General features: G+C 46.9%; 1 protein-coding gene across 1 annotated transcript in view; it reads left to right on the top strand.

Moving 5' to 3' along the window:
• Window positions 1-274: 274 nt before the first annotated feature.
• Window positions 275-11,633, top strand: part of DSG2 (desmoglein 2) — a 50,061-nt gene continuing 38,702 nt past the window's right edge. Inside the window, exon 1 of the mRNA XM_084779117.1 lies at window positions 275-561. Coding sequence (XP_084635243.1) covers window positions 502-561 — 60 coding nt within the window. The 5' untranslated portion in view covers window positions 275-501. The remainder of the gene's footprint in view (window positions 562-11,633) is intronic.

Raw genomic sequence — 11,633 nt, 5'->3', positions numbered from 1 at the left:
AAACCTTGCTCCCAACAGCAGGCCCCATGCGGCATGGCTAGCGTGTCACCTCGTCGCCACCTGTGTCATTCCCGCAACGCCAGCACTTTTCCACCGCAGTTTTGCGGTCTTGGGGCTCCCTGCGTCTTGTTCCTTAGATCCTCTGTCTTAGGGGTCTGGACAGTGACTAGGAGGCTCTCTACTCGAGATAATCCCTAAAGAGGAGGAGACCGGGAAGGGGGCGGGGCGGGGCGGGGCCAGCCACCCAAGGTCCCCGGCGGGGAACGTCACCGCCCCAGGTGCAGAGGGCGGGAACTGCCTCGCACCTCCCCTCCCAGTGTGTTCCCCTCCTCCATCCAGGCTGCGGGCTGGCCCAGGGCTACCCTTCCTGACCCGGCCACACCTGGAACCGCACCCCGGGCCGGGCTGAGGCCGAGAAGGGCGGCCCCCAAAGGGACCTGGTCAGGAGGATCGGCGGGGCGCTGGCGAGGCCCGGAGGCGAGGGTGCGGCGGAGCGAGGCGATGGCGCGGAGCCCGCGAGGCCGGTGCGCCCTGCTGCTGCTGTGGCTGCTGCTGGCGTCGGTAAGTGCGGTGACCCCCGCGCCCCAGCCAGGAACGCGCCCAGTGTCCCCGCGGTGGAACAACGCTGGGCCCAACCTGCGGCGAGCCGGGTGGGCAGAATGCGCGCCCAATCACCCTCTCCCTAACCTAACCGTCACACTCAGGCCCCAGGGACGGTCTGTGGGTGCGTGAGCCCCGGGGCAAGGAACCCTCTTCCTGGGGGCCCGGAGCTTTGTGTGGTGCCTTCTGGACTGGGAAACATGGAGACTGTGGGAAGCCCCGCGCGCACCCTCTTGCAAGTTCGCTAAAGTTCCTGAAACTACTGATAATCAGTGAACCGGGAAACCAGGAAAGACATGAGTTCCTAGAGTGAAAAAAAAAAATAAACCGCAACTAAAAGTGCCTTCTTTAAAAGTATTGTTTACAGAGTTTAGGGTTTTGCTCTTGAAGGTGCATTGGTCTAGCCTGAACGTTTAGTACTTTGCCCGTATTACAATAAACATGTGTAGTAGTTTTTATAATTTAGAAGGAAATCGAAGCCACCTTCTAAAGAAAAGGGTTTTCCACAGCAGAGGCAAGCTTCAGACCAGAGGTCTGGATTTCTTTCTTACGTTTGGTGTCTATGTTCAACTTGGATTTTTAAATGGCAGTTATTTGTTTGTTAGCTAACGAAATTGCATATAACTTAGGAATGTCTGTGACTTGCAGAGATTTGCCAAGTGGGTTTTGATAAACTGTGGGATCATATCGAAGAAACAAACAAACAAAACCTCACCAATAGGTTCAGAGAGATTAAATTATAAAATCATACCTTATTTTTTACATCAAGATTGAACTCTATTGGAAGTTTTTGCCTCTAAATAATGTATTTAGAGTTGTGGTGATTGAAGGAGGAAGGGGGGAGAGACAGACAGAGAGACAGAGTTGGTGAGAGGCGTTGTGATAGGAGAAGAAAAAGAAGGAGAGCTGATGGGGTGAAGGAAAGAGGTAGATTTTTTTTTTTTTAAGGCAAACCAGAAGAAAGGTGAGGCAATGCAATCCACAGAGCGCTTGGACCCGAGGAGCCACAGGCTGTTAGGACAGCCCGTTTTCTTGCAGTTGCGTTTTGCTTTGCCCATGCTGCTGAGGTCATTTTTCATGAGATATTCCTGTGATACAATCTTGGACTCTGTTTTGACCTGAGGAGTAACTTCATCCCCTTATGCTGCTGTACCCTGGCTAAGGGGATGCCAAGCTAGCCGGCCTTGTCTCATCTAGAGTTCAATGTTAATCCTCTCCATACAAGAAAAAAAAAAAAACCTCCCTTCAATTTCCACATGTATAGCAAGCAAGCCAGGTCATAGACTCGAAAAGGAACAGCTAAGGTTAGGCTTTCCATTTTAGCATTTTATGTGCCTTTTTGCTTAATTAGACAGTGCTGGGCTACTCCTTTGAAAGGGAACAGAATCCGCAGGCTGTTATATGTGTTTCTTTCTCTTTTTTTAAGATTTTATTTGTTTATTATGTATACAGTGTTCTGTCTGCATGTACAGAGGGCACTAGATCTCATTACAGATGGTTGTGAGCCACCATGTGGTTTTGGGAATTGAACTCAGGACCTTTGGAAGAGCAGCCAGTGCTCTTAACCTCTGAGCCATCTCTCCAGTCCCTCTATGTGTTTCTATAGTGCTTTTTCTGATATAATCTGAAGGGGTGTGGTGACCTATTAAGGACAGTAGGCATTTCAGCACTCTGTTCTCAGTTATAGAAGGTTGGTAACAGATGGGAAATGGTGGGTCCTTCATAGGATGGATGTAAAATGTAGCAGTTTGGTCAGTTCAGCCTTACATAACAGCATGTACTCTACAGATGGGGGTTGGGGGTGAGGGGTGAGGAGGTGGGGGGTGATATTTGGGACTAGAGAGTTCAGCTGCTGGAATGTTTACCCTGCAAGCAGGAAGACAGAGTTCAACTCTCATACCCAAGTAAAAGTGCTCATGGGCAGGTGCACCCTATATTACAGTGCTAAGGAGGCAGAGGCAGGCAGAGTCTCCCTGCAGCCTGATGGCTGGCTGCCTGGCCTAGCCTGCTTGGCAAACTCCAGGTTTAATGAAAAAACCCTGTCTCCAAAGACAAAGTGGGTGGGCGGGTCGAGCCTAAGGAACAACCCCTGAGTTTAACTTCTGGCCCCCAGACCTGCATACACACACACACACACACACACACACACACACACACATGGGGGGGGGAGGGTGTGGAGGGGGAGGGTGTGGGGGGGGGGGGAGAGAAAGCATCATTTCAGAACATTATAGTTTGACTCTACCATATCACTGACCCAGCCATTCAGCTAGCTGCTGCCCCACCTGTGGTCACAGGGCCAGGAGCCACAGTGTCACTTCCACAGTCTAGAGGGCACAGTGAATGGAATGCACAAGAGCATACATGTCTGTGCCTCACCCCCGGCCACTCACAGATCTAGAGACTAGACACCAGAGGCAGGCTGACTACGGCTGCTACAAAACCCAGCCTCATCCACATCTTTGCGCCAGAGAAAGTGGCAAACATAGCCACACCAGCTCCTTCAAGTGCCCAAAGAGTCCAGGTGGGCGAGCATCAGGGCCCAAAGTGCTCTAAGCTTTCTGAGCGTGGTGGAGCTCAAGAAGTTCAGGTTTCAGACTGGAGTTTTGGATTGGAGATGCTTTGTTAATAAAGTTGGTGCCTGTATTGGTTTTGTTTAAAAAACAAAAACAAACCTGAAATCTGTTGGTCCCAAACATTACAGTTAAGGGTGCTCAGCTCAGACTGGCTGAGCGCACACGTTGAGCACTGAGCGGTGCAGAGGAGCCAGTAGTGGTCTTCGGCTTGTCCCTTCAGTGGCACACCGCAAAGTAACTATAGAATGTCACCCAACTCTGTCAAAATGGCAGAAAGAGTTTTCTGAATAAAGCCTTAGAGTCCTCTTCCTCTTCAAGACTAGGAGCTCTCCACTGTAAAGCTATCCACAGAAAGAATTCAGGGGGCATCTAGAAATGTGGGGACATAATTACACATGTATTCCCAAATGCGGGGACCTATGTACACATGAATTCCCATTAGTCTATAGCTGAAATTTCCCATTGAAGTTATGGCTATGTGACCATGTTAGCAGAACTTGTATTTTCACAGTGTGGTTCAACATTTTAATATATTAATTATTTCAAAATACCATTTATCTTAAATATCGCTAATAGACTTTAAAGTGAAATTACTGTAACATTTGTAGTTTTTAAGTTCTAAAATAATTTTAATATACTTGGGCTTTTAATGCAATATATTGTATACTGTAAAAGTAACTTTTATTCTCCTGGCTCAATTGTTGTCTGGGAGGCTTACTGCCTCCTAGTCTAGGCCTAGTCCTGGAAGCTTCTAGTCTTCATACAATCCAACCTAGGCCTAGAGTGTTTATATTTTCAGCCTCTGAGACTTACTGCTTAATAAGCTCGCCCTTACTTGTTCTTTCTGAGCTCTGGGCTGGCTGGTTCAACTCAGCTGTTCTGGCTCAAACTCCTCTCCCAGCTGACTTATTTAATCTGGCTTCTCTCCAGGACCAGAATTGCTCCACCTGGCCTCAAACTAATTCAGCAATCTGCTCTAATCTAGCTGCTTCTCATTTTCTGGCTTGTTCCGTCTTCACCCAAATTCTCTCTCTGCAACCCATCTCTCTATTACTGTCCTGGTAAAACTGCCTCCTCTCTCTGTAAAACTGCCTCTTAAGCAGCTTCCTTTTCCTCTTTCTTCTCGCAAGAGTTGAGCATATCGTCTTCGGTCAAATCATCTGCCATTCACTTAGACATCACTTTCAAACATGGGTGCTTCCTTCTACAAACTAACTTTACCTTCATTTGGGATTAAAGGCATGTACCACCCCCGCCTGGACCTAAGCTTTTCTTTACCTGATACTTGCTCTATACCAGGCTGGCCTTGAACTCATCTGCTTGCCTCTGTCTCCTGGATTAAGGGCGTGTGTGTATTCCAGCCAGATCACACAGACCTAGAAGATCCTTGGATGTGCTTGCTTGCCAGAACAGCTATGTTCTGAATTAACATTCCTCTACAGTATTCATTTTTGTTTGTTTGTTTTTTGAAACAGGCTTTCTCTGTGTAGTCCTGGGTGTCCTGGGCTCACTTTGTAGACCAGGCTGGCCTCAAACTCACAGTGATCCTCCTGCCTCTGCTTCCCAGAGTGCTGGGATTACAGCTGTGTGCCATCACGCCTGGCTTACAGTATACATATGAAAATCAGTCTCAGAGGGACAGACTGCAGGGCGGGGGAAGTATTAGGAGGAGGGATTTTCTGATAGGTGCCTCAATTCTGCCTTTCCTAAATTTGTGTTTTAGAAGTCAAACTCCATGTTGTGGATTCAAATTCAGCTTCTAGTCCTGAACTGATGTATTTAATAACATATCCTTTTGCCAGACCTTAAAAAAAAAAAAAAAAAGCGGGTTGGGGGCCGCTAGAACTGGATGGCCTAAAGCAACAAAAGTTTGTGGTCTCCCAGTTCTAGAGCTGGGAAATCCAGCTGTCAGCAGAGCCCCGTTCCCTGCATCCCTCTGTGCCTCTGCCCAGCATGTGACAGCTGGCAGGCTGTCCTTGACACCCGTCTGCAAAGTCTCCCTCTAGTCCTCCCATCTTCACATGGCAGTTTCTCTCTTGTCACTTCTTGCTGTCACCACCACCCCACCCCACCTCCGTGTGTCTGTGGCCAGGGTTTTTGAGAACACCAGTGTAACTGAGTGAGGTTCAGCCTCAGGAGATCAGCTTGGCTAAATCTGGATAGACCTTTGTTTCCCATAACCTTATTTCCAATTCATTAACATTGCAACACCTTCCTGGAGGGGGGGGGCATAATTTAACAAGTGGGCTCCACAAATTGCCAGCAATTAGATAAGTATGCTACTAAACTGCACAGAGTTAAGAATAAAGTACAAACTGTATAGTAAGCATTGACACGTGTAAGAATAATCAAATATTTGTGAATTTTGAAAAAGACACGTGTTTTGGTTTCTAAAAATTAGTAAGTTGGAAAATGCCCACTGTAACATTTTCCTTTCATTATAAATAAGTCAAAGTACTTTGCTTGGAAAATGAGGCTGTGTCAGTCAAAATTCTCCCTTATGTAGAGGGATTCGTAGGTTAAACTCTAAAGGCCGAGGTCTAGAAAGATGTTTCTGTAGAAACTCCAGTTGACCCTAGTGTAGGACTGAGAATTACTGGTTTACAGTTTCTAAAACACTTGAAAGTCCACCAGTGTCTACATGGGCAAAGTAGTACACATTAGAGCTATACATAAGGGTGCACACCCATAATCACAGCACGTGGGAGACTAAGGCAGTGGAGTCATGAGTTACAGGCTAGCCTGGGCTACATTGTAAATTTCAGATGAACCTAACTACATAGTGAAACACTGTCTTTAAAAAAAAAAAAGAAAAGTCATATGTGGGTTGATATTTTTAAATTTTCTTCAAAAAGTGTATCTTGTGTGTGTGTGTGTGTGTGTGTGTGTGCGTGTGTGTGTGTGTGTGTGTGTACACGCATGTATACCACAGTGTGCATGTGGAGGTCAGAGGACACTTCAAGCATCCTCTCCTACAATCTGTATTCCAACAGTCAAACTCGGAACACTGGACTTGGCACCGAGCACCCACACCACTGAACTAACTGCCTTTCTGGCCCCTGAATTGATACTTAAAAATAAAAAAAAGAAACAGTCAAATTCTATTAAAAATGCAAATCTAAACATTGGTTTATTTTGTATGTGAGTGTTGTGCCTGCCTGTAGGTGGACACCACATGGCTTCCAGTACTCACGGGGGCCAGCAGAGGGCGCTGGGTCCTCTGGGTCTGGAATTACAGACCAACTGTGAGGCACTGTGTTGTGCACTGGGAACCAAATCCACCTCCTCTGCCAGGGCAGCAGGTGTTCTTAACCACTGAGGCATCTCTCTGGGTCCCCCAAACTCAGATGCCTCAATTGAAAGCACACGTGAGCTTTAGGGTTTTTTTTTTAGCCTCCCGTTAACACAGCTTTTTCTCCATGGGTGCCGCAAAGCTCAGCTGCTTTGGAGCATGTTTAACCATATGCTCTGTCTGCGATGAAGGAGACCTCCCCACTTAGTCCCTCCTTACAGCTCAGAAGTATACCTCATATGGCGTTAAATGTTTTTACTTCAAAACTCATTGACTTTTTTTTTTTTTTTTTTTTTTTTTTTTGCTAAGTGAAGTTTGAAAATTAGTATGCAGGAAGTTGGGGTGCCAGGGTGTGTATCACACGGTGCTGGTAAGATAAGAAATGCCTGTAAGGAAAGAAACTAGCGTCGTATGACCACTTAGTGCTAGGCAGTGTGCTCCACACAGGAAGCCTATAGCAAAGGCAGGCACGTCCTGCTCGGTTGATGCGTACTGTCTCATAAGTGACGATGAAATGACTAACTCCCCACTGGGTACAGATCAAAGTAGCGATTAACACAGTGCAGAATGAGCAACCAGCCCAGCCCTGGGCGTCCCGGGCGACATAGGAGAAGAATGACAAGTTGATGAGACGGCAGAAAGAGGAAGAGGGAGAACACGCTAGGTCGAGAGGACTGTGCCAGGGAGATGGAAGAGTCCACGTTGCCTTCACGTAGCACGTGAGGCAGAAGAACATATGGGGGTCTAGGTCTCAGGCCTCCAAACTACCAGGAGGAGCCAGAAGGCTCCTTGCCAAGTGGGCGCGCTGAGGAGGCACGATGCTTAGCTTTGCAGTGCTGTGAACAGCACGCCGACAGAAGGAATGGTCTATTGTGGCTCTTGGCTCCAGGGGGCTCCGTCCATCGCCCCATTTTTCTGGGCAAATGGGATAAAAGGATAGTCAATGGGTGCGTCACTGGGAGACATCGTGTGGGGCTAGAAGCTGGGAGGAGCGTGGGTGGCAGCAGCTGAGAGGGGACAGACCCCAGGACCGTACATGAATGAGAAGGTTAAGAAGGCATCCCGTGGCCAGTAGTCGGGGTCTCACTGACCTGGGAACCCCCACCGTTTGCTGTTCCCTAATCAGTTTGTCGTCTTAGCGTAACATAGCTCCAGTCTGTCCTCTGAAAAGCTCGCCCTCAAGCCTTAGTCTCCTTTCCGGTGTCGGCCCAGGCCGTTGCCCAATGACTGCCCTTCTTTCCGTTTCTCCTGCCTTATTCCTTAAACTTTCAAACTGTCTCCTGCCTTTTTTATTGTGCTGTAGTACCGGCATCGTGACAAATTTCCCGTTCTATGGTGATAACTCACTCCTCATGATCAGTGAAGGCCCCTTGTCTGATTTTCCCACTGTGTCTGATTTTTCTGCTTGGTACCATCATACAAGGGGCGCTAGCTGCCAGACCCAGCACTCTTTCTGTCGACTTCAAATCTCTGTGTCCTTTGATCTGTGGGTTCTCCTCCCTTCTCCTATCTTCTCCACCCTCCCCAAAGCTACGCCCATCACCACCTCCTCCCTCCCAGCAGGAAGTACCTTCTGCCTCTGCACGGTCCACCGAACCCTGTTTGCAGATGATTTCACACAGTTTAGACTCTCCCTCTGTGGCGTGCGCTTTCCCCCATAGCTTTTACTTCCAGAAGCTCTGGTTAGGCATGGTCAACCGTGGTAGAAAACTAGTAGATGAAAAGCTTAAGATATAAACAATTCATAAAATGTAAATAACTTTCATCATCGTATGTCACTGTAATTGTTCTTAGTATTAGCTGTGTGCATCTCTTACTATGCCTAACTTATGAATTACAGCTTTCTGTCTGTATGATGATGTCAGAAGTAATCTCAAAGGCACAGAGGTGAGGACCTGCCCTTCCCGGGAGGAATAAGCACTTCCTTATTCTTTCCTAACTAAGCTCTGAGAGTCATCAGAGTGGCGTCCTTGTTGCATGTGCCTAAAAACTCACTAAATTCCTTGGACGCAGAAATGGCCCTTCCAAATGAGTTCGTTTCTTCTTGCATTTGAGAAGGCAGCAAAGCAATCTGAATTGCGCGAAGGAATTTGTGAATAAAATTGGAGATCATTATGGTACGCAAAACAGATCAACGTCAGACAAAATTGCATGCTCCCTCTCACCCATGGAATCTCGATTTACGTAATATCTATGTGGAAGATAAAAGTTGTGAGGAGGATGGCTGTGAGGGCGAGGAAGAGAAAGGGCCACGATAGGGCCACGCATATACGTCATAAAAGCAGAAGCTGCAACTGTTTGGCGGGAAGGGGAGGACAAACAAGAAAAGGCTGGGACAGTGGAGGAGGGAGGCAGAACAGAATGTGATTGTGTGCATCTATAGAATGTCACATGACACCCATTACTTTGCACGCTAACTGGAAGAAAAAGAAAAAGAAAAGCATAGAATGCCCAGATAGATTGAATAGGAAATACTTGACACACACACACACACACACACACACACACACACACTTCACAGTCATGAATTATGTGTGTGCACAACAATCTCTGGGTGCACTCACACTCTCCTGGTCACGAGGCTTGCAGTGGGGAAGGGGAGTGTGAACGGGAGAACTTGATGTTTGTATAACAGCCCTCACGCGCCAGTAGGTGGAGCTGAACAGACAACTACCTGCGTCCGCATGCTCACACCTTGCATCCTTCACGTGGCAGTGCACGGAGCTGCAAAGAAACGTAAAGCAAAATATACCTAATTTCATGGTAGAATCCTGACAACGTGTTCATGCGGCTCTCTGAACCCTTCCACATTGCCTGTCCACCTTTCTGGAGACAGTTGTTAACAGGTCAGTTTCCAGTGGTTCCTGGACGTCCACCTTCCTGGCAGACTAGTGCCATCTAGTGGTGGGAAGAAGGCTGCATCCTTTTTTCGACCGGGGGTGGGGGGTTCTGGTAGGGGGCGGTGGAGACAGGGTTTTCCTGAATAACAGCCCTGGATGTCCTGAACTCACTCTGTAGACCAAGCTGTCCTCAAACTCATAGCTAACTCTGCCTCCTGAGTGCTGGGATTAAAGCGTGCCACCACACCCTGGTTTAAAGGCTGCTTTGTTTTGTTTTGTTTTCTCGGATTTTTCGAGACAGGGTCTCTCTTTGTAGCCTTGGCTGTCCTGGACTCTCTTTGTAGACCAGGCTGGCCTCGAACTCACAGTGATCCGCCTGAAAGGCTGCTTTCTTAAACCTCAGTGAAGACCATACAGTTTCCCTCGTTTTTATTTTTCAAGCGTAATTTTCAGAGATAAATAACTGCACTGCAAGTAAAAAATTTTTAAATGATGAAAACAGCACACCGTTCTTAAATGTCAAGTAAAGTAAAGCACGCACACACTTTAGCTTCTGCTTTGTCTGCTTTCAAAGGCGTTCATGGCTGCTGTTAGAGAAATGTATGATAAAAAGGTAAAGTTTGGGGGGGGGGGGTTAAATGATAAATGTCCGGCGTCAGCGCAACATGTAAACCTGAAGGGGAGATGGAATCCACAGGAAAAAGACCATTTAAAGCCCTCTTGGGGCTGGAAAAATGGCTCACCGGTTGAGAGTGTTCGCTGCTCTTGAAGAGCAACAGTTAGGTTGCACCTACGTGGGGCAGCTCACAACTGTCAGTAGCTCCAGCTTGAGGGAACTGGACACCTTCCGGCGCCACAGGCACCAGCACGCATGCGCATGCGCGCACTCTCTAAAGCAATCCTATTGGCACTTATAAGGTGGAAAGCCTTCTTGTAAACTCACAGCGCCTTAATCGCATCGCTTAGAAGTCATGTCAGCACACAGCTCTCTGCATCATAAGGATTGTGAATTAATTGCCCAGGCTGCTGTCTTTCCTTGCTAGCCTGTGATCTTTAGGCTGTGGCTTTTGAAACTGGCCTTGGAGGCCTTGAAGCATCTGTACTACCTAGAGAGTAAATAAAAATACGTGTTCCTGGGCCCCACCCCAGATCTATTGAACAGGAAGTGCTCCAATGGGGCCAAACAACTGTTATTATAATTTCGATGCCGCCGATTGTGAAAAGCACCATTCACATCTCTGTACGATGAAAACTGAGAATAGAAAGGATTAAACATCATAAAAGCCTAACTCTGTTAGTCCCCGCGATGTTTCTTAGAGAATGATTTAGAAGTGTTACTGAAAATCGATAATGAATAAAAGTTCATTTTGACTTTTTGAGGTTTCGGTTAGTTTGTCTAGGAGCTGGCCGAGATAACATAGAACTTCTTAGGAAATAAAAATTCCTTACAGGATGAGATGGGGCAGGTTGGCTTTCGCACAGCATAGCTCAATTCATGTTTCAAAATTCTGAGTCAGTAAAATGGCACCACATAGATGCCTTCCTATTGGAGCCAACTTCAGTGGGGAATTCACCTGAAGGCACAGTCGTTACTTTGAGACTAGCCTGGTATCTAAAGAGCAGACAAGGAGACTGTGACAGTCAAACACTTTGCAGGTCACCTGTCAGGTATTGACCGGGTTCAGATGCAGAGCTCATAAATTAGAAAGTAGAGTCCAGAGTCCTGCTTTTCCCTGTGACTGAGGGCTTTCAGCATTAGCCACCATGAAGACAACAGTTGTACACTTAAACCAATTGCTGAGGGCCATGTGTGTATGTATCTGCATCAAGTCAGGGTCTCTCTGTGTAGCCTTGGCTGTCCTGGACTCGCTTTGTAAACCAGGCTTGCCTTAAACTCACAGTGAACAAGTTTTAAATTGTATCATTTGCTCATTTCATTTATTTATTTACTGACTGACTGACACTGTGTAGTTGTGGTGTCCTGGAACTCACTATATAGACCAGGCTAGCCCCAGACTCATAGAGATCCACTCCCCTCAACCTCCAGAGTGCTAGAATAAAATCCATGTGCCACCATGCCTGGAGGGATTTGTAGTATTATTATTATTATTATTATTATTATTATTATTATTATTATTATTATTATTTACTATCACACATGTGGAATTCAGTGAACAACTTGATGGAGTGAGTTTCCTCTTCCACGTTTACATGGTATGGAATCCAAGTCAGGAGACTTGCCCAGCAAATGCCTTTACCACAGAGCCATCTCACTGACCCCAAAGTTGTGACTTTTAAGTAAGTTGTAAGATTTATCTATAAATAAGA

The sequence above is a fragment of the Acomys minous genome (assembly GCF_964271855.1).
Source record: "Acomys minous genome assembly, chromosome: 4".
NCBI classification, from domain to species: domain Eukaryota; kingdom Metazoa; phylum Chordata; class Mammalia; order Rodentia; family Muridae; genus Acomys; species Acomys minous.
Note: the sequence above shows the minus strand (reverse complement) of the source record. Positions and strands in the feature narration are given on the sequence as shown.